The following is a 22069-nucleotide window of genomic DNA, read 5'->3' as shown; positions in this document are numbered from 1 at the left end:
TTGATGATGTGAGTATGCGTTGTAAAGTGAATTAAAGTCGCTGCACATAGACTGTGAACATTCCTCACAATGCTTGGTGGAGAAACAGTTGTGTTGATGTCTTTTTGGGTCCGTTTTTTTTTTCCGATCGTACACAATCGTGATCTAGTTTTTATCGGCCATGACTGTTTGCTTGGATGACCAAACGTCCTCTTTGCCCGGACATGTCCACTTTTCACGTCCTGTCCGTTGCATCCGGCCTGATTTATAAATTTGTGAAAATGTCGGATTTTCATGATTTTTCACGGGAACAATTTGAGGAGAATCGCCTGCCTGCGTTGACGTGGCTCCTACTAGTAGTGTGAGAAGTAGTAGTTCTGAGAGACGTTTATGCTGTTGTATTGTGTGTCGATGTGCTGACTTTATGCAATAATATGGGCCATCAGTTGACCCTTTGCGGTGCGTTGCTGCCACCTGCTGGTCAGAATAATTCGCGGCATCTGTTTTTTTTTGTCACGGTTTTGCCCATAAGCTCATTCACTTTCACAGTGCGGTTGTCTAGCGGTAGCATTGACACTCGTGAATGCTTTCGGTTACGTTTCTGCCTCGGAAACAAATGTCTAAGTATTTTATGTGTATAATAACATATGGATGGGCAGTGTATGTATACCTAAGTGGTGAAGGGTCACATGTACAAAACTTCTTAAGTTGTGGTGTCTTGTAGAGGCCAGCCAATCGGAAGGCCACAGTGCATTGTGGGTTGAATCGTTATTTTGAGTGTACACTTATTGTAAACAACTGAGCAGTGAGAATCGTCTTTGCTTTCATCATTGTCTTTGATAAATGGGACACTCGTGTTGTTTGAAAGGCGATAATTCAGTACATTTATTTATTCCATGGACAGCACAGAGCTCTCCTTTGCTGCAGCAGTTATAAAGTACGAGGAGTCGGGTCAATGTGCGCATGGACTCATTTTTCCGTTCAAAATTAAGGCGATAAAAAAAGGGCAATTCAACAGAAAATTGCTCAGCTCTTTCAGAGAGAGGAAAGAATTGAAGAGGCTTATTTCATTAAATTTTGTTACATTTGTTAGATGGGGAGGTTCAGAACATCTTCCATGTCAATGTGCGATCTTCAAAATACATTCCATTTCACTGTAAGTCATTTGTATTTTTTGTGACATGATTATTTGACAAAAAATTTTCACAATTGTAATTCTATGTTCTTTCGGAGTTCAATTTTTGCATTTAGACGTGAGGAAATGAGGGAAAATAAAGAGATAGAGGTTGGGAGAGGTTGGGGTTTCTGCTATTTTATTAACTGTTACATTGAAAAATACAATTTTGAATGAAAATCAACTTCTCATGTTTACCTTGTGATAGGATGTGTAATGCAGTAGCCTAATGCATGTGTAATACCGTTTTATTTTTATGTGTGTAAAAAAAAAATTCTGGCTCCGTTCATGTCGGGGAGTTCCAGCAATGAATTCTAGCCACTTTCCCCTCTGGCGGTCACCCTAGTTAAGAGCCGTCATGGCGTCAACATCCTGAGAAGAAGCAGCACCTCCCATTTTACTGCGCTGGCAGCCTCAAATCAGCCTGACGTTGGTGACTGTCACATCATCCTCCACCAACAGCCTGTGGATATCTTGCAGATCATAACCATCATTCTCGTATTCCACCTCAAAGTCGTTGCCGACGGCCAAGCGGAAAATGTCGTCGCCGCACTCGATGGTCATCTGTAAAAGAATGCATGATTAGTCCAGCCGACGTGAGAAGAAGCTCCAACCACCTCAATTTTTTGTAATTTGATGGTGTGCCTAAAATGACATAATGACCTCAAAGTCGCTTCCGGCTGCGAAGGGGAAGGAGTCCTTTTTGACGATCTTGTTGACATACTTTCCATCAACATGACTCCCGATGCGGGTCAATAGCTCAAGGTCCCCATCTTTGAAATCAACTTCGATGCGCATCGGGGTGTCTTCACCGTGGCCCAAAGATAGGTGGACGATAAACCTGCAATACAGACAGGTAGTTCTTGTAACAGCGAACCTAACACAACGTGGGGGAATGGTGACAATTACTTGGTTGGGTTCGGCTTCACTTTTCCTTGGATGACGATGATGCAGCCAGCGTATAGACGCTCTTTGAACAGCACTTCGGAAACTTCCTGCACGCACACATAAAGGCAGCGTGAAATTGATATATCAGTCAAGCGCTAATCGCTATGGGCAACCTCCAGAACATGCCAACTACAACTCATACAATCGTCAACTCACCTGGTACACATCCACTTGGAGGTTGCAAGTGCCTTTAATGCCGTTGTACATAATCTCATCGCTATCTGGTATTGAAACAAACATCAACCAAGGTAGGACACATGAGATTTGACATTAAGATTTTAAGTGTGAGTGAGCACATTGCATATTAGGAAGCCATGAATCTTCCCAGCTAAATAATCAGCACACCATGTGATCCTGTGCTCCATCGGTAGACCACATTCAAGCTGCGTCCGCAACACGGTCACGTTTCACAGATGTATATGAGCGCAGAACACTTGCAGCCTCGGAGTCAGAAGTATGATAGTGCACAATTTGCCAACTAAGCAAATGTATTTGATTGATAGGCAGCTAATAATGATGCCTGAATCTCTCAGAATGGAAAAAGTATTAGTGGTACAAGTAGGCCTCTATTATCAATCGTATGCAAGCTCATTCTTAAAGTAGACGAAAGACTAACTGAACTATATGAGGGGCCGTACAAGACATTTTTCATTCTGGCCCTCACACACACACATACATTCTCCATTCACATACATATTCACCCTCACACACATATATTCTCTCACATTCATATATTATTCACTCTCCAAACTACGGCCCGCCTCCACATTCGGTCCGGCCCCCTGAACAATCAATTTCTTTTTTTTCCAATAGTGTTATTTATTTCCTGGCTTTTTTCTGTGAAGAACCCAGAGGGCTATTTGGTTATTATCTATTTAATTAATAGTGATAATATTATATTATGTTGAGGTAATTATCGAGGTTTGATTGATTAAATATTTGCTTGGTTGATTGATTGAATATTTGCTTGTGCTCATACATACCATAAATACATAATGCCATATTTTTCTTACTTATATAACCAGTAAATGATTATTGCTACCAGGTTGTAGTATAATGCTTAAGTGTTACAAAGGGTAAAAGAGGGTCGGGATGACAACTATTTTGCTTCATGGCCGCATCATTGCGTAACTAGACCTTCCGAGGCATCTTCAGCACCTGGCGTCTGGACTTCCGTCTAGACCTTCGAGGACAATTTTCCATCCATGGCCGCAGCGTTGCATAACTGAAGTGTCTGGATTATTTTGACTGTTTATATGATTGTTTACATAAGATCTTGCTTCCACATGTGTATTCACTTAGTTCCACCTACATGCACACACATATCCAATCGAAAACCACATGGGTGTCTCCAGCTTGCTCTCCCCTCCCTTAGGGCGACATCCATCTTTGTTTAGGACAAACCCCTAAATAAAATACCAAGGAGGATATTTTTCCTCGAGATCAATTTTGGTGACTCACGAGTCACATGTTGCTCTCCTTGGCCAAGAAAACTGAGTGTCTTCTCTCCTTATGTCTACCTAAAGATCTATTTTTGAACTTGACATATTATCTTTATTTTATATTATTATTTTTATTTTATTTACTTTTGTTCCGTGAAGAATCCAGAAAGGGTTATTTGATTGTGGCTTTCTGAAAAACAATTCATTTTTGCATTTAGGCACTCCTGCAATCGTCACACTTTTTCTGTTACAAACTGACCCGGCCCCTCATCAGAGAAGGGAAAAGTTATGTGGCTCTCACAGGAAAAAGTTTGAGAATCCCCTGCTCTAATCGAAAGCACAGTGTAGTATAGTTGGTGCACACCAACAGAAGGCGCCAACTCACCTTGGCATCGCTTGCAGATGTAACGTCTAAGGGAGGTGCAGGAGAGGTCGTTCAAGCGACCTCGACGTCCCCCCATCTCAACACAGTCTTCATTTTGGAGGTTAGGCTCACCTGCATCCCAGAGCCTGCACAGAAGTACCTTTCATACCGAGATCCTGCTATAAAACAACCTTTCGGCAGCTGCTCTGAAGCTCATCCCTAGTTGAGCATCAGTCGCATTTACAAATCAAGTGCAAAAAAAAAAAAACAAAAAACAAAATCAATACATGAAATTATCCTTAAAAATATATAGTTAAAAAATATATATATATGATTTTGCTCAGTAAGAAGATTTTTTTTGTAATGATCACGTGTGTTTCTTAGATGGACTTTTAGATGGAATTTTGTAAACCAGTGAAAAAATAATGGATATATGGGAATCAGTTTCTCATTTATGCCTCGTTTCACTGTAATGCTGTAATGCATGTGTGAAACCTTTCATTCATTCCATTTCTGAGCCGCTTATCCTCAAGAGGGTCACGGCTGGAGCCAATCCCAGATAACTGTGGGCGGTACACGGGGTACGCGCTGAATCGGTTACCAGCCAATTGCAAGGCATAAGGAGACGAACAACCATTAGGCGGGGTACGCGCTGAATCGGTTACCAGCCAATTGCAGGGCACAAGGAGACGAACAACCATTCGCGCGCACACACTCGTACCTAGGGACAATTTAGTGTGGTCGATTAGCCTACCATGCATGTTTTTGGGATGTGGGGAAACTGGAGTACCCGAAGAAAACCCAAGCAGGCATGGGCAGAACATGCAAACTCCACACAGGAAGGCCAGAGCGTTTTTCAAAAAACCCTTGATCCCAGGACTGTGAGGCCGACGTGCTAACCACTGTGTGTGTGTGAAACCTGTTGTGTTTTATTGTGTGCTCTATTTAAAACTGTGCGAAAAGCACAACCACCCCCCCCCCCCCAAAAAAAAAGGGCTCCGTGCCTACCCTTATGTCAGGGAGTTCCGGCAAGATATTCTACGCCGTTAACACACACGCGCGTAACGTAAACGTTGAAGGACTGTGATTGGTCCGCTCTTTTTCCGGTTCAGCACAACACCGCCGCCATTTTCAAACATTCGCACACGTCTTCTGTGTTGCCCACGCGTCAACATTTGTTGTTCAGTATTGATTAGCTGCAGCTGCAAATACACTCTTTTCGGTTGCGCAAAATTGTTCAAGCCCACACCTCCTCTAGTGGCATGGTGGTGAGTTACAGAGCAAAGTGTTCCCGTGACGCAGAAGTTCAAGTGCGCAATGACGGCGTAGGGCAGGCTTCACTAAATCCGGACCTCGGTGCCACTTTTCCTGTCGTGTTTTCCATGTCTCCCTCCTCCAACACACCTGAATCAATATAATCAGGATCATTATCAGGCTTCTGGAGAGGTTGCTGATGACATAATCATTTGATTCAGGTGTGTTAGGGGAGAGAGACGTGGAAAACACGACAGGAAAAGTGGCACCGGGGTCCGGTAGTGTTGTATCGGTCGCGAATGATTCGTTCTTTTTGAACGAATTGTTTGGGTGAACGAGACCGAACTAATCACCATCTGCACTGATTCGTTCTATGAAGTTGGTGCTTGTTCACTGCGTGGGAGGGCGTTGAGCAAGCGGCAGCGTCTTCTGACATCGCACACGACCAATCAGACGCCAGCCTCATCGCGGGCAGGGGAGGGACCGGAAACAGAATCAGGGCGTATGTCACTCACTTCCACGTGTGGCCAATAAGCAGCCAGCGTGCAGGCAAGGGGGCAAGACTGAGTTTTGTCACTTCCCGTTCAGTGACTCGGTCCTCCGGTTCCTGACCTAGCTTGCTGCTAACGTGACTTTCCAGTAATGACTATGCGGTGAACGAATCAAAAAATGAAAGGAAAGGACTTTGTCACATATTTGTTAACGTGGAGCCTATCAAATGCAGCTCAAAAAGACAAAAACACCACACAAATCTAGCGAGCATGGTTTAGTGTACTACTTTTCTCAACAGACTCGGGACTACCTATTACGACATACTATCAAATTTACAGTAATTTAAAACACGGGTAGCTACGAGGCAAGCAAAAGCTGAGCTGCGGTCGCGTGACGGCAATGAAGGGGGCAAAGAACTGTCACTATATGGAGGCTTCATGGCAGCGATATTTACCTCATATGTGCACAGAAAAAAAGAATAGTATGATCACCATAATGCTGATTTGCAATGAAACGGTATACACATGTCCATTTTTTCCAAGTGTTTTATTTTTTTTTTCCCATGTCAGGTGTTGGTTGGTTTGACAAATTATGTCAATCCGTCCATCATGTGCTACTCAAGCGCCCCACAACAACGCACATGGACACGGGAGATGTCGCAATATGTCTACATTTTTCTTAACAGACTAATGAGAGTAGAAAGGCGATATCGTAAAGAGCAAACAATTATTTCTCGTCAGCATTTGACAATCTGAGATGCGGGGACGACAGGGGAGCTGACCGGATTATTTTATTTATTAATACCAGTGCAAAACGTCAATACGATCACCATAATACTGATTTGCAATGAAACTGTATATACATGTCATTTTTTTCCGAGTGTTTTATTTTTTTCCCCCGTGTCAGGTGTTGGTTGGTTTGACAAATTATGTCAATCCGTCCATCATGCACTACTCAAGCGCCCCAAAACAACGCACGCGGACACGGGAGATGTCGCAATATGTCTACATTTTTCTTAACAGACTAATAAGGGTAGAAAGGCGACATCGTAAAGGGCAAACAACCATTTCTCGTCAGCATTTGACGATCTGAGATGCGGGGACGACAGGGGAGCTGACCGGATTATTTTATTTATTAATACCAGTGCAAAAATTCAGTACGATCATCTTAATACTGATTTGCAATTAAACTGTCAAATATCAAAATGCAGTATTGTCTTTATTTCAGAGCAGCACATTCGAAAACTAGCTATTTACACTTATAGTTTTAACAATAGTGACTAAAAATAATAGTGATGAGCATGAAAACAAAAATACAACAGAGTGAGAGGTAAATATGTGTTGGTCGATCCATTTAGAAATTAAACTTTCGATTTATTTTTATTTTCGTGACAGCAAGCATGCTGCGTTGGCTGGTAGCAGGCTAGCAGCAGCATTGTATATGTGATCGAGAACATGCTAAAGAAAGTCCGTGCGCCCCCGACCCCAAACCCCCACTCCTCCCACAAAAGGAAAATGTTTAACCGTGTCCTAAATCGAAATGCAAGCACGAGCCATGATTTTGAGCCCATAGAACTAGGACAGACGACGCGGAAGTTCTCCCTCGCTTTTGCAGCAGCGGGTGGGAGGGAGACGAGGCTGTCTGTGAAAGCAGAATGATATTGCCTGTCACTCATTACTGAAACTACGACGAGTGGTCAATGTGCAAGAGAGGGAGGGACCAAGAATGTCACTTCCCGTTCAGTTATACTGCGAAGCGGTCTTTGGTGATTCGTTCGGCAACGTCACTTCCCGTTCAGTAACCGAACGATTCATTTGGACGGGGAGGGAGATGAGGGGGGCGAACGATTCGTTGAACGATTCGTTTGAACGAATCTTTTTACTGAACGATCCGGAATGGATTCGTTTACTCAAGTGAACGACAGATCCCGTCACTAGGGTCCGGATTTAGTGAACCCTGGCGTAGGGCCTACGGCGTCGCTCCGCTGTCACCGGAACGCAGAAGCATAAATCAGCCTTGACTAGAACCATTCTTCTTAACAAAACGGCCTGTCAAAAAACATTTCAGAAATTCTTTTTAACTAAACGGCCTGTTAAAAAGCAGATACGCTGAGGGATGTTATTTTGATCGATTCTGATTCGGTTGTGCTTTACCAATCATCTTATTGATAATAGCAGTCGCCACATAAGGCTGTTCAGTTCCCTATAAAGCAAAGAAGAAGCACTTTTCCTTGGGTGCAGCTGTCATTTTGGGTGTTATAGTGATGAGTGAGTAGGAAGTACCCAAATTTTACGTGTCTACATTACGCTTTCCTTATACTGCTTACGCTAGTTCTGATTTCAAAGGAGTTCCGTCAATCCACTTCCACGGGTATGGGCTCTTCAGGCCGATCCAGTAGTCAAAGCCATCGAGTTGTTCTTTCAACCAGTCCTGAAACAAATTGCATCAGTACTAAAGGGCACGAGAGACACTTAGTGAAAGGCCGCTCACCCTCTCCGCGCTGCTCCGGATTATCAGCAGGTGCCCCCCATTGGATGAACAGTAGCGTTTGGCATCATCCCAAGATTTAGAGTCATTGGCAAAGCAGTAACTATGTTGGTTGTTGAGCCGCCAGGGTGCCTGACAGCCCTCAGCAGACTTGGGCCGTCGAGTAGGCGATACAACCTTCTTATCAGGGCCCGTAAGAGGAGGGCCCGTAGCACGAGGGCCCGTAGTAGGAGCGACCGTAACAGGAGCTACCGTAACAGGAGGGCCCGTAGGAGGACGGCCCGTAGCAGGAGCGACCGTAGCAGGAGCGACCGTAACAGGAGGGCCCGTAACAGGAACGCCCGTAGCAGGATGGCCCGTAGCAGGAGCGACCGTAAGAGGAGGGCCCGTAGCAGGAGCGACCGTAACAGGAGGGCCCGTAACAGGAGGGCCCGTAGGAGGAGCGACCGTAGCAGGAGCGACCGTAGCAGGAGCGACCGTAACAGGAGCGACCGTAGCAGGAGCGACCGTAGCAGGAGCGACCGTAACAGGAGCGACCGTAACAGGAGGGCCCGTAGCAGGAACGCCCGTAGCAGGATGGCCCGTAGCAGGAGCGACCGTAAGAGGAGGGCCCGTAGCAGGAGCGACCGTAACAGGAGCGACCGTAACAGGAGGGCCCGTAACAGGAGGGCCCGTAACAGGAGGGCCCGTAGGAGGAGCGACCGTAGCAGGAGCGACCGTAACAGGAGGGCGCGTAACAGGAGGGCGCGTAACAGGAGGGCGCGTAGCAGGAGGGCGCGTAGCAGGAGGGCTCGTAGGCCCGCAGCAGCGTCCTAAGGGCGTCAAGAAAAATATTCAAATAATATTTGATGATAGCAGTATTCAAAAAATTCAAAGAAAAGAAGAGCAAAACCGTTCATAATAAGTCTTTAAATAATAATGAAATCATTTTTCTAGTGGACCCTCTGCCCGTTTCACTTTTTCCTGTGATGTGATAATTTCACCACAGACCCCAGTCTCACCACCCAGCAGACGAGTGAGCTACCTGAAGGTGCTATTTTTAGCCTCCGCAATTGAGCGACGTTACGGTGACGTCAACTTCATGAAAAGACAAAAGCCCTCCGGGTCAGAAGAAAAAGAAAGAAGAGACCATAAACGTGAAGAAAAACAGAGGTTTGTTGTGATGATTTTTTTTCAACAGCATAAGCACGTAGACTTAGCGCAACTGCAAGCTAGCGGTTATTCACATAGAGTTTATATGACTTAGTGCTAAAGAAAGATTATACTGTATCATTAGCCAGGCTGTTGTTTTAGAAATATTTTCAGTATTCAGCCAGCTGTTGATTAGTTTCAGTTAAATTTACTCCCCCTCCAATTTTTGAGAAATTTGGACAAAGTCTATGGGGGACCCAAATTGTCTTGCTTACTTTCATGTGATGTGAACCACTTTTACCTTGTGTGAAATTTTGCCTTTCAAATAAATTTGCCTTGCCTAAAAAAGTGGCAAGGTTAATTATACAAATACACCATAAAATATGCATTAATAATTTCAAAGTTCTGTGGTATGGGGGACTAAAAGTGCCATGGATTTAAATGCAAACATTTGTTTTTAAATGTGTCATTAATTCATTAAAATGGCGATCACGTTCATGTAAAAAAAAAAAAAAAAATTCAATAGGTATTTATTTGCTGTCTTATTTTATTTAATTCATTATTATTGAATAGTCCTGTGTAGTTGCAGTGCTTCAAGAATGTATTTTCTTTCAACTACGCCCATCAAAGATAGTGACCGGGTCCAATAGACAGGTACAGTAGGCTGCAAGACTTTAGGCGCTATCATGCTGGTTTGACAATGAGCAGCTATTTGACAAATATAATGTAAGATTCCACTTTCTTCTCTAGATGCTCTTCTGAAATATTTTCCTTCTGCCTCTGTACATTCTGGGCCATCTTTTACAGCGAACTTATCCACATCAGCACCAAGTCCAAGCCCACCAAGTCCAGGAAAGAAGTGCCCTTCCAAAACAACTGTCATATGAAAGTGCAATAGATGCTTTTGCATCAGTGAAGACAAGGTGAGTAAGGTTATAGGTCGAGGTGAAAAAAAGTTGCATTTTAAAGTGTTCGGTTTGTCTTTATATAGGTTTGTGTTGGTGGGGGGTGTTAATCATATTGTAACAACAATTGTAAAAGTCATCAAGATTGTGTTCAACTGCAGGTTTTTTGTTGTTGTTTGTTTTCCCTTCGGTCATTAAAAGTTCAATTATCCCTCCCCTTCCAGCACCTCAACCTATATGTATTCATGATCCAGATCAATTGAGATCACAGACAATGGTTTTGGAGCTAAGTTTCTGTTGTGTTGAAGCACATGTCTTTTGGACATTCTCTTCCTACGTTTGATACATTATGACAAAACACACACACAGGCACCACATACAAAATTATCCATCTCGCAATGTGAAACAAAACACCTGGAATGTGAAAAGTTGCATTGAAAACCTCAGTCCATGTAGAACTGTAACATATATGTATTTATTTTTTATTTTTTAATGTTAATTTTATTTATATATGAAAAAATACAATTATACATTAATACAAATCTATTGGGTTTATTGATAATTTATTGATTAAAAAAATCATTAAGATTATAATGGAATTTAAAAAAGTAGATATTTATTTATATCATAGGTAAATACTATGACCCTTTAGTATAAAACTAAAACTAACCAAAACTAAACTACAAGAGTATTTAACTGCCATTAGTCAATATTTAGTATTATATATTTAGTGTTATTATATTTAGTAATAATAATACTACTAATAATATAGTATTATATAATACTATAAAATTAAATTAAAAAATAAATAATTATGAATTTATTAAATTTATTATTATTAAGTTATTAAAATTATTATAATAAAATTTAATAGTAATATTTAGTGTTATTTTTTTAATTCATAATAATTTTAATAGTTTTAAAATAGTTATATATATACATTTGTATTAATGTATAATTTTGGTTCGTTTAGCTTACTACTGACAACAACAGAAGTGCGCTTATTCTTAACTGGGAGGACTGGCTATGGATTCTCACGTTTCTGTGCCAATGACGGTGCTAGACGTCCAATCCATTTGCAGCCTTCCAAGGCAAACCGAAGTGAATTTCCAAGGCAAACCGAAGTGAATGTTTCAGGTTTTCAGTCAGTGGCGGTCAGTGAGTTAAATGAGTGGTATATCAATGCTTAAAGTCAGTCGTTAGTTTTAAATAGGCTTTACTACACCCTTTTTTCAAAAGTTCACAGTCGGATCAGAAAGTGTCTCAAAACCGCGGATGTATAATGTATTGTTTCCATTGTTTCAAATGAGACTGACAGTTTGCTTAATATGTCTAGTAATCTGACAAGTATACATTTCCCCGAGGTGGGGCCAATAAAATGCCCTTTTATATTGATCCCCTAATGATCTGAAGAAACAAATCCAGTCCCAACAACGTTTGCAGTGAACCTTGAAGTCAAATAAAAACGTGAACTCACCAAGCGAAGCCCAAATGCCAAGCACGGTCAACGCTTGGAAAAGGAGCGATTGTGCCTTCTTCATCTCTCAGGTCCAGATAGAAGATCAGCCAGATAAACTTCAGAGGAGAATTTAATACGACGCAAGCCTCTTTCGCTCTGTGACAGACACACAAGCTTGACTACGTCACGCACGCACGCACGCACGTCCAACGACACAAAGGCTGGAGGATGACGCTCTAAAGAACTCGTGCATCAAAAGAAAACAAACATACAAACAAAGAAGAATTCGTGCATCAAACACGTCTCAACGTCACGTGGAACATTTGGAAATTAGGGTCGTACTAGTGATGGAGAAACCTTAGCTTTCTGAAGCAGTAAATATATATCAAGCAACGTGTCGAAATGGTTCATTCAGTGTTATGAAGCATTTGCCACGAATCAGTGTGGTGAGTCACGACAGACGACACTGCTTCACCGCTGCTTTCTGTACCGCTGAAGCAAATGTGTTGAGATGGTTCCGTGCTACGAGGCATTTGACACAATTCAGTGTGGTGACATCTTCTGGACAAAAATATATTGAATTTTCATCTAACCAAATGACCAAGTGTCATCTGAACAATGAAACCTGTGGGTGGTATGGTGGTTATATACTATGTCTGATGTGCGAGCAGTAGTGGGTTTGACCACTAGCCTGAAATGTATTCTTTATTCTTCCCCCAGATTAATAAAAAAAAAAATAATAATAATAATAATAATGAAAACAAACAAACAAAAAAAAGCTGTTGTGTTACTTTTAAATGAAATACGCAAATGCTTGTGCAATAGGGAACTCTTGATGGTAGGTGTATAGAATGCTAGTGACACTGGGATGGGGATTTGGGTGATTCACACATTTTTATTTAAAAACAGAATCATCTCAGCAGCATTTGGTTTCAGCCGGTTCCTCTTTTTGCTAATGACCTCTCCAGCTTTTGAGAATATTCTCTCACATGGCACGAACAAATATACAAACTGACAGATAGACAAACAAACACAAAAACTGACAAACAGACAGACACAAAAACAAACACAAAAACTGAGACACAAAAACTAAATTGTGTGTGTGTGGGGTGGGGGATGCGTGGGTGTGTGTGTGCGTGTACTATGGCGAGAGGCTGACGTGACTGACCTGAAAAGAAACTGCTTTTCTGTACTGTTTCTCTTTTTTATTTACCAGCTTTCAATTTAACATGTTTAACAATTGTACATGCAGTCTAAACATTAAGTATATGAAAATGTCTTGTAAACAATAAGAATTCAAGTTTGAACATTTATAACAGCTAGTATGACTTGAACAACATTATACAAATCAATACGACGACTGTGCAAACATGTCATTGTAACACAAATGACATACGACTTGAACAGTACACTTCAAACAGACAACTTATTGTTCATGGCTGATGTGACATTATTACTTTTTGCTTTTTACTTCAATGTTTCTGTGTTTTTTTTTTCTTCTTTTTTTCAGAGCATTTTTTTAAATACATGCACGCACACATGCACCCCCACCACAGAGACACACACGCTAAAGCTATATTGCTCTTATGCCAATGAAGCGTTTAAGATTTTATGATGGCAGTAATGACACAGAATAAAGCAAGCACATACAGAAAAATAGCGGTGGCCATTAAATGGTGATATTATAAGCCCCACTGTTGGATTATAATTTATGGTGAATGCTTTACCATCATAAAAGCTGTCAAAGAAATCACACACACACACACAGATACAAAATAACGCGACATACTAATTGCTAGATGCAGTCGGTGCCCAATCCACTCATTAAGTTCAGCCGTTTTGACAAGGTTAGAGCCGCTATCAGACTCCCATCACGTTCATTTGTAGCGTTAGCCGCTAGCGGCAGCCAGTAGAAAGCAATAGAAGCACCCTCTCATGAAATCGTGAGGAAAGCGGGTGAAAGCCCGCCTGGAGGCCGCCAAGAGTCTACTTAATGTCGGGTGAAAGTTTGGCTAAGCTCCCTTAAGCCCGACTCCATCACGTTTGCTTGTAGCATTAGCCGCTAGCGTTAGTCTACTGGGCTGCTGTTTGCTTGATTTCCTGATAACCACGTGACTTCACATGTAAACACACTGACTGCTTTCTTAAAGGGGAACGAACGTAGCCGAACAACACGGCGTCAAAGCGGGATGAAAAGACTATATTTACTTGTTTTATTAAATGACCAAATTTACCGACATGGTCAAAATTACGTCGGTCATCGTGAAGAATTTTGTTAACGGTCAATTTTTGGTAAACCGCCTGGCTCTGCGGAAAACTCATTTGGGTACAATGCAACAGGTATTTGGATCTGTCAGGACATCTGGTATTGAATGAAAGAGCTACTGTTCGTCTATGTACTGCCCAAAAATTACGTCTTTATGGTACAACAGACGTTATGGCCAACACATATCAAGGGGACGCCGCGTCCCCAATTTTACTACGCAGAGTGTAAAGAGTTCATTCTTGGATAATTGTGAAAAAGTGATCATCCGGGATGGAGGATCGAGCCGCTACTCCTCCGCATTGTGAGGAGCCAGCTGAGGGGGTTCGGCCATCTGGTTTGGATGCGTCCAGGAGGCTTCGCTGAATGTAAGCCAATGTGGAGCTTTGCTCTCATACAAGAAATATATTTAAGGAACTTTTCCAGTGTTATTTCGTTGTGTAAATGCATTTATAATAATCACAAAAATATGTAGACTATTTAAACATTTAGAAAGATGCGGATTTTTTTTTCTGCCAGCTCGAAGAGATTAAAATAAATGTCAAATCCACCGATAGAACAGACACACAAATATAAAAGATATAAATGTTTATTGAATATGCATCTAACGGTATTGTTTAACTGAAAATTCATTGCAAAAGAGAGGCTTTAATTTTTTTTATTATTCATTGTCACAAATGTGATCACACAGAACGCAACCATGCATCTCATCCCCGCATTTCCTTCTTCTCCTGAGTCCTCCCAAATATAACATAAAATTGACGGCGGGGGGGTCAGGCTCTGGGCCTGCAAATCAAGTGAATTGATCAGGCTCGGGCCGGGTTGGGCTGGATTTTTTTAGGCCCAATCTAACCTCTACTCTGACGATGTTCAAAGGACATACATATTCATACAGTCAATGGGACTAAACATATATCACCCTGCTTTATGTGGTAATGCACGATAAATTATTTCTTACACTTAACGTACCAAATCTTATTTTATTGTCCTGACAGCAGACTTTATTTCTTTTCATGTACATAAGTAAACTGGCATATTGACGCATTCACAAATCACACGATCTGTAATTCGCTGCCAACAGACCAGTCGCGCTCTACTCGCTGGAGCGGTGTTGGATTTCGCGGTGAGGGTGGCTTTTAATTCTTCATAACTCCGCATTACTATCGCGCATTCCTCCTCCGTGAAGTAAGGTGCCCGTGCCATCGTCACAAGTAGTTTTTGACTCTGGTCTCCGCCCCCTTTTATGTGAACGCGCAGTAACTCTGATTGGGTTGACATAGGTTCGACTAATCAACCTCATAACTAGCGTCGTAGCACTGATTGACCACAAACTAGATAACCAGGTTTCGTCAACTCCGGTTAGCCGCTGGTAAGCAGGATTACTTCAGTACAGTACAGTACAGGCCACTGGCATTCACAAAGTCACGATCAAAATCAGTGACGTGCGGTGAGGTTCATGGCTGACTCCTTTAGTGTCCGATTTCCAAATATATAAACCAAAAACGGTAGCTTATTCAATTGGCTACTGGTTATTTCATATCTCATCAGCATTCTTCACAAAACACGCACACACGGTACATATTATCGATACGTAAAAGTAAGAAAATAGCATGCATTTGCTCTACACCCTCAATGTGTTGGTCGTCGCAATTCTATAATTCATGCAACATAAATGAGAGTAAAGAGTGGTGTACAAAACCACAGAATTCAATTCTGACCTTTAGTGAAATATTCAGTTGTTTTTAAAACTTTTAATTCTGATACTTTAATCAATTTATTACAGATTGCTAAACAAAAAGTGTGAAAAAAAAACAAAGAATATTTTATTTAAGGCCAAAATTTAGTTTTTAAATATTCTATTGTATTTTTCTTGGTCTAAGCTCTTTTTTTTTTTTTTTTTAATTTTTTTTTTTTTTTTATAAGATTGAAATGAAAACTGTTTGTGGTCTTGCGCCTGTCCTTCACCACAAAAACCGGCGTTACTTTGGAAGGGCATAGGTTTGGTCTCAACATTCGTAGGGACGATATAACAGCATAACCTGCATGTAGGTACACTTTTTGCTGGGGACGGGACATTAATTAGACCAAACAGATTGGATGAAGGGGGCAAAGGGCCACATTTCTCATGTATATGAACCTAATTAATTAATAGGCAAAATGATCAATGCAAAATAAATCCTTATCTTCTGATAATAACTTTTACGTGCATTGGTTCAGATGATACACTGTTCGATTCAAAGGTTTAGTTATTGTTGGGTAAAGAGACATACTATACATTATACATTATACATAATGAATCAATATTAAAATCTCCACAGATGAAGAATTTTTTTTTGCTTAATAGTGGAAAACAATTGGCTCATCCATTCAGTGAAGGACTCAATACATGAACCTGGTGATTGATAGATTCAACTGACAATTATATTTTTCTTTTTTTCATTGTAGATCTCTATTGTCAAACATTCCAAGTGTTCTTGACATATCTATTCAATTCAATTTTATTCGTATAGCCCTAAATCACAACAAGGTTGTCTCAAAGGGCTTTGCAGAGGCAATGTGATACACAATCAGAAACAGCAAATGAAGCAATAAAGATGAATACATACATTTCGAATCCTGGGCATCCCCCATCCGTAGACCCTCCATGTCGGCAAGGAAAAACTCCAAAAACTCCAGAGTCTTTGGGGAAAAAATGAGAAACCTTGGGAAGTACCACAGTGAGGAGAGATCCACTCCCAGGACAGATAGGCAGGAAGCACCAGGACTGGAATTAGCAGGCGAAGTTACAGTCCGTAAAGATACATTGGAGTAAAGGAACAAGAAGAGGTCCATCTAGCCAGATGAGACGGGGGTGTGACTTGTCTCTGTGATTTCACCTGTCGTGCCTGCACATAGTGAGTCCTCCTGTATTACCTAGCTGTTCCTCGTTGTCTCGTTACCCCTTGTCTGCATGTGTGTGTGTATAAAAGCACCCAGTTTCTTTTCAGTCCTTGTTGCGTCATTGTCAATGTAAGTGTCTATGTCAACGTCAAAGTCCATGTCAGGTTCTCATCAGCAGTATTCACGCCTATCCAAGCCCTTGTGTTCCAAGTGAGTTTTTGAAAAGCAGTCTTTTGTTAGTGACAGTTTTTGTTTGCCTCAGTGCCTTCTTTGGATTATCACAGCCTTTGTTTGTACTTTGTTTTTCGTTGGCTTTAATTAAATCATTTTTGCACCATTCATCTGCCTCGCCTACATTTCCCTGCATTTGGGTCCACCTTGCCCGCCCGCGCTCCCTGACAACTAGCACCTTAGAGACGGTCATTTGCTTTGCTAAGCCCCCCCAAAAAAACACTTGAGGTCAGAAGAGGCAAGATGGATATACATCATTTTTTCAAACCTAAGCTTTCAAAAGCGACAACAACTACTGAGCGAGAACCAAGAACTGAAGATGTGGACCATGAAACACCGGAGAGCATCGCCAAAATGGTGAGCGGAATTTCAGTTGGCTCCACTTCAGACGTTAACCCCCAAAAATGGAAACAAGGTAAAAAAAAAAAAAGTTCATTTTCAACGTATTATTATAAATTATGTTCCTGGCTGGAAATAGCCAAAACAGATGTGGCGTCTACTTCTCCACGAGGTAAGACAGAAAAACGCACACGCTCACACACGCAGACACACACACAGCTGGGGTGCCTGTATGTACGAGCATGGGCTAAGCTACTATCGGAGCATATATCGTGTAAGTTGATTTTATTGCTGACACTGCGTTTCGGGGTCATCAACATTTTTGGCCCCTCTTGCCAGAAAAGTCAAACTCCACCTTATGGTTTTACCACGCGATACTTTTTACTTTGACTTGAGTAGATTTGTGATGAAACACAACTCTTACGCCACTACTTTGGGCTACACTAGAGTCATTACATTTTTCGTCTTTATTGTACATATTGACTTTATTCTCGCCAGAGGTGCCGACAGTGGCCGTCTCAGTTGTACCAATGAGACGTCGCAACAATAACCACCTGACTCCATTATACGTTATAAGTAGCGGTAACAATGTTTGTTCTCCGCTAGAGGGCACTCATGCTCTGGGTGATGTTTCATCGTGTTGTTCTGGTCTGAATTTGAGGGTTTGTGTGTCATCTTTTTGGCCGGATAGGTTATAGTACAGTAATGTAATGACAGTTCATCTACTAGTAGATGAAGTTGTGCTGAGAAAAAAATATATAACATTATTATTATTTTTTTTTTTCATAAGACTGTAAGCAGTTACTGACAAAGTTACTCCTTACTAGAGTATTCTTTTCAACGAATATTTTTTACTTGTACTTGAGGAATGTTTTGGATAACTACTTTTGCTTTTAACCACCTCAGGTCAGACCTCGAAAAACACTTGAGTCTGGTCACTCGTACATCGAAGCGCCACTATTTTTGCTATTTGACTATCACTTCACCATTAGCAAATGGACTGGACATTTGTCGCCGTCAATGACACAAAAACACGATCATTCAGAGGCAGCTCTGTGTGTTAATCTTGTCTTAACACAAAATTGGAATTGCCAGTGGGTCCAATGCGTGTCCATTGGCTCTTGATTCAACTCATCGTTGACCATAGCAAATTGAGCCAAGTCTTATCACCAAATTCACAACAACATTAGGAACGTCTTGCAGTCCTCTCCAGCATTTACCACCTACAATATATGCAAGCAGAAAGCTGTTGTTGTGAGAGTTAATACTGGCTCGGAATAAGACTGGTTTGGTTTAACAGAGGTCAGAGGGGGGTTTGAATGACATGAGAAGGTAATCCCATGAAAACGGGAGGTGCGACTACAACAGTTGGCCGATATCCAACCTTATTCTGACCTACTAACGAGCACATGAAATCAACTAATTTTATAGATCAAAAATGTCATTTATTTACACACTGTGGTTATGATCTCCCCCCCCCCGTGAGTCATCACCTTATCGTGGTGGAGGGGTTTGCGTGTCTCAATGATCCTAGTAGCTATGTTGTCTGGGGCTTTAAGCCCCTGGTTGGGTCACCAATGGCAAACAGGTCCTAGGTGAGAGGCCAGACAAAGTATGGCTCAAAAAGACCCCTTATGATGAGCAACATTAATGAACCCCAGTTTCCCTCGCCCGGACGCGGGTTACCGGGCCCCCCCTCTGGAGCCAGGCCTGGAGGTGGGGCTCGAAGGCAAGCGTCTGGTGGCCGGGGCTGTCCCCATGGGGCCCGGCCGTGCTCAGCCCGAAAAGGCAACGTGGGTTCCCCTTCCCATGGGCTCACCACCTGTGGGAGGGGCCAAAGGGGTCGGGTGCGTAGGGAGTTGGGCGGCAGCCAAAGGCGGGGGCCTTGGCGGTCCGACCCCCAGCTGCTGAAGCTAACTCTTGGGACATGGAATGTCACCTCTCCGACTAGTTCCGACTAGATATAGTCGGACTCTCCTCCACACACAGCTTGGGTTCTGGTACCAATCCTCTCGAGAGGGGTTGGACTCTCTTCCACTCTGGAGTTGCCCATGGTGAGAGGCGCAGGGCAGGTGTGGGCATACTTATTGCCCCCCGGCTTGGCGCCTGTACGTTGGAGTTTACCCCGGTAGACGAGAGGGTAGCCTCCCTCCGCCTTCGTGTGGGGGGACGGGTTCTTACTGTTGTTTGCGCTTATGCACCGAACAGCAGTTCAGAATACCCACCCTTTTTGGAGTCCTTGGAGGGTGTGCTAGAGAGCGCCCCCTCTGGGGACTCCCTCATTCTACTGGGGGACTTCAACGCTCACGTGGGCAATGACAGTGAGACCTGCAGGGGCGTGATTGGGAGGAACGGCCCCCCCGATCAGAACCCAAGTGGTGTTCTGATATTGGACTTCTGTGCTCGTCACGGTTTGTCTATAACGAACACCATGTTCAAACATAGGGGTGTCCATATGTGCACTTGGCACCAGGACACCCTAGGCCGCAGTTCGATGATCGACTTCGTAATCGTGTCATCGGACTTGCGGCCGCATGTTTTGGACACTCGGGTGAAGAGAGGGGCGGAGCTGTCAACTGATCACCACCTGGTGGTGTGTTGGCTCCGATGGCGGGGGAAGATGCTGGCCAGACCTGGCAGGCCCAAACGTATTGTGAGGGTCTGCTGGGAACGTCTGGCAGAATCCCCTGTCAGAAAGAGTTTCAACACCCACCTCCAGCAGAACTTCTCCCTTGTCCCGGGGGAGGTGGGGAACATTGAGTCCGAGTGGGCCATGTTCCGCACCTCCATTGTTGAGGCGGCTGATCAGAGCTGTGGCCGTAAGGTGGTTGGTGCCTGTCGTGGCGGCAATCCCCGAACCCGCTGGTGGACACCAGCGGTAAGGGATGCCGTCAAGCTGAAGAAGGAGGCCTATCGGGCCTTTTTGGCCTGTGGGACTCCGGAGGCAGCTGACAGGTACCGGCTGGCCAAGCGGACTGCGGCTTCGGCGGTCGCCGAGGCAAAAACCCGGACATGGGAGGAGTTCGGCGAGGCCATGGAAAACGACTTCCGGACGGCTTCGAGGAAATTCTGGTCCACCATCCGGCGCCTGAGGAGGGGAAAGCAGTGCACCATTAACACTGTGTATAGTGAAGATGGTGTACTGCTGACCTCCACTCGGGACGTCGTGAGCCGGTGGGGAGAATACTTCGAGGCCCTCCTCAATTCCACCGACACGCCTTCCTTTGAGGAAGCAGAGTCTGGGGACTCCGTAGTGGGCTCTTCGATCTCTGGGGTTGAAGTCACTGAGGCGGTTGGAAAGCTCCTCGGTGGCAAGGCTCCGGGGGTAGATGAGATCCGCCCGGAGTTCCTGAAGGCTCTGGATGTTGTAGGGGTGTCGTGGCTGACACGTCTCTACAACATCGCGTGGACATCGGGGACAGTGCCTTTGGATTGGCAGACCGGGGTGGTGGTCCCCCTTTTTAAGAAGGGGGACCGGAGGGTGTGTTCCAATCATAGAGGGATCACACTCCTCAGCCTCCCTGGTAAAGTCTATTCAGGGGTGCTGGAGAGGAGAGTCCGCCGAGAAGCCGAATCTCGGATTCAGGAGGAGCAGTGTGGTTTTCGTCCCGGCCGTGGAACAGTGGACCAGCTCTACACCCTCGGCAGGGTCCTCGAGGGTGCATGGGAGTTCGCCCGATCAGTCTACATGTGTTTTGTGGATCTGGAGAAGGCGTTCGACCGTGTGCCTCGGGGAGTCCTGTGGGGGGTGCTCCGGGAGTACGGGGTACCGAGCCCCTTGGTAAGGGCTGTTCGGTCCCTGTACGACCGGTGTCAGAGTTTGGTCCGCATTGTCGGCAGTAAGTCGAATTCGTTCCCAGTGAGGGTTGGACTCCGCCAAGGCTGCCCTTTGTCACCGATTTTGTTCATAATTTTTATGGACAGAATTTCTAGGCGCAGCCGAAGCGTTGAGGGGGTCCGGTTTGGTGACCTCAGCATTGAATCTCTGCTTTTTGCAGATGATTTAGTGCTGTTGGCTTCATCAAGCCGTGACCTCCAACTCTCACTGGAGCGGTTCGCAGCTGAGTGTGAAGCAGTTGGGATGAAGATCAGCACCTCCAAATCCGAGACCAAGGTCCTCAGTCGGAAAAGGGTGGAGTGCCCTCTCCGGGTCGGGGATGAGATACTGCCCCAAGTGGAGGAGTTCAAGTATCTTGGGGTCTTGTTCACGAGTGACGGTAGGAGGGAGCGGGAGATCGACAGGCGAATCGGTGCGGCGTCTGCAGTAATGCGGACTCTGCACCGGTCCGTAGTGATGAAGAAGGAGCTGAGCCGAAAGGCAAAGCTCTCGATTTACCAGTCGATCTACGTTCCTACCCTCACCTATGGTCACGAGCTTTGGGTCGTGACCGAAAGAACAAGATCCCGGATACAAGCGGCCGAAATGAGTTTCCTCCGCAGGGTGTCCGGGCTCTCCCTTAGAGGTAGGGTGAGAAGCTCGGTCATCCGGGAGGGACTCGGCGTCGAGCTGCTACTCCTCCGCGTAGAGAGGAGCCAGCTGAGGTGGCTCGGGCATCTGGTCCGGATGCCTCCCGGACGCCTCCCTGGAGAGGTGTTCCGGGTATGTCCCACCGGCGGGAGGCCCCGGGGACGACCCAGGACATGCTGGAGAGACTATGTCTCTCGGCTGGCCTGGGAACGCCTTGGGATCCCGCCGGAGGAGCTGGTTGAAGTGGCTGGGG

The 22069-nt window shown here is 44.1% G+C and overlaps 1 protein-coding gene across 1 annotated transcript; it reads right to left on the bottom strand.

Annotated features, from left to right (window-relative positions):
* Positions 1-1275: 1275 nt before the first annotated feature.
* On the bottom strand, positions 1276-11821 carry LOC130911436 (aggrecan core protein-like). The gene is made up of 8 exons (XM_057829245.1): positions 11654-11821; positions 8144-8952; positions 7980-8083; positions 3929-4053; positions 2258-2322; positions 2063-2148; positions 1817-1994; positions 1276-1717 (listed from the first exon to the last, which is right to left on the bottom strand). The coding sequence occupies exons 1-8, from the start codon at positions 11715-11717 to the stop codon at positions 1568-1570; spliced, it is 1581 nt and encodes a 526-aa protein (XP_057685228.1). The 5' UTR covers positions 11718-11821; the 3' UTR covers positions 1276-1567.
* Positions 11822-22069: the final 10248 nt, after the last annotated feature.

This window comes from Corythoichthys intestinalis, unplaced genomic scaffold (genome assembly GCF_030265065.1).
Source record: "Corythoichthys intestinalis isolate RoL2023-P3 unplaced genomic scaffold, ASM3026506v1 HiC_scaffold_45, whole genome shotgun sequence".
Classification (NCBI taxonomy): Eukaryota; Metazoa; Chordata; class Actinopteri; order Syngnathiformes; family Syngnathidae; genus Corythoichthys; species Corythoichthys intestinalis.
This window is presented reverse-complemented; position numbering and strand designations above follow the sequence as displayed.

Bases quoted from the DNA above. Each gene is read 5' to 3' on its own strand.
- LOC130911436 (XM_057829245.1), bottom strand. From the start codon at position 11,717: ATGAAGAAGGCACAATCGCTCCTTTTCCAAGCGTTGACCGTGCTTGGC. The intron at 4,054-7,979 runs GTAAGCAGTATA...ACTTCTGTGCAG, and splicing joins CCTTTGAAATCAGAACTAGC to GCTCTGGGATGCAGGTGAGC. The intron at 2,149-2,257 runs GTGAGTTGACGA...GTGTGCGTGCAG, and splicing joins TCCAAGTGGATGTGTACCAG to GAAGTTTCCGAAGTGCTGTT.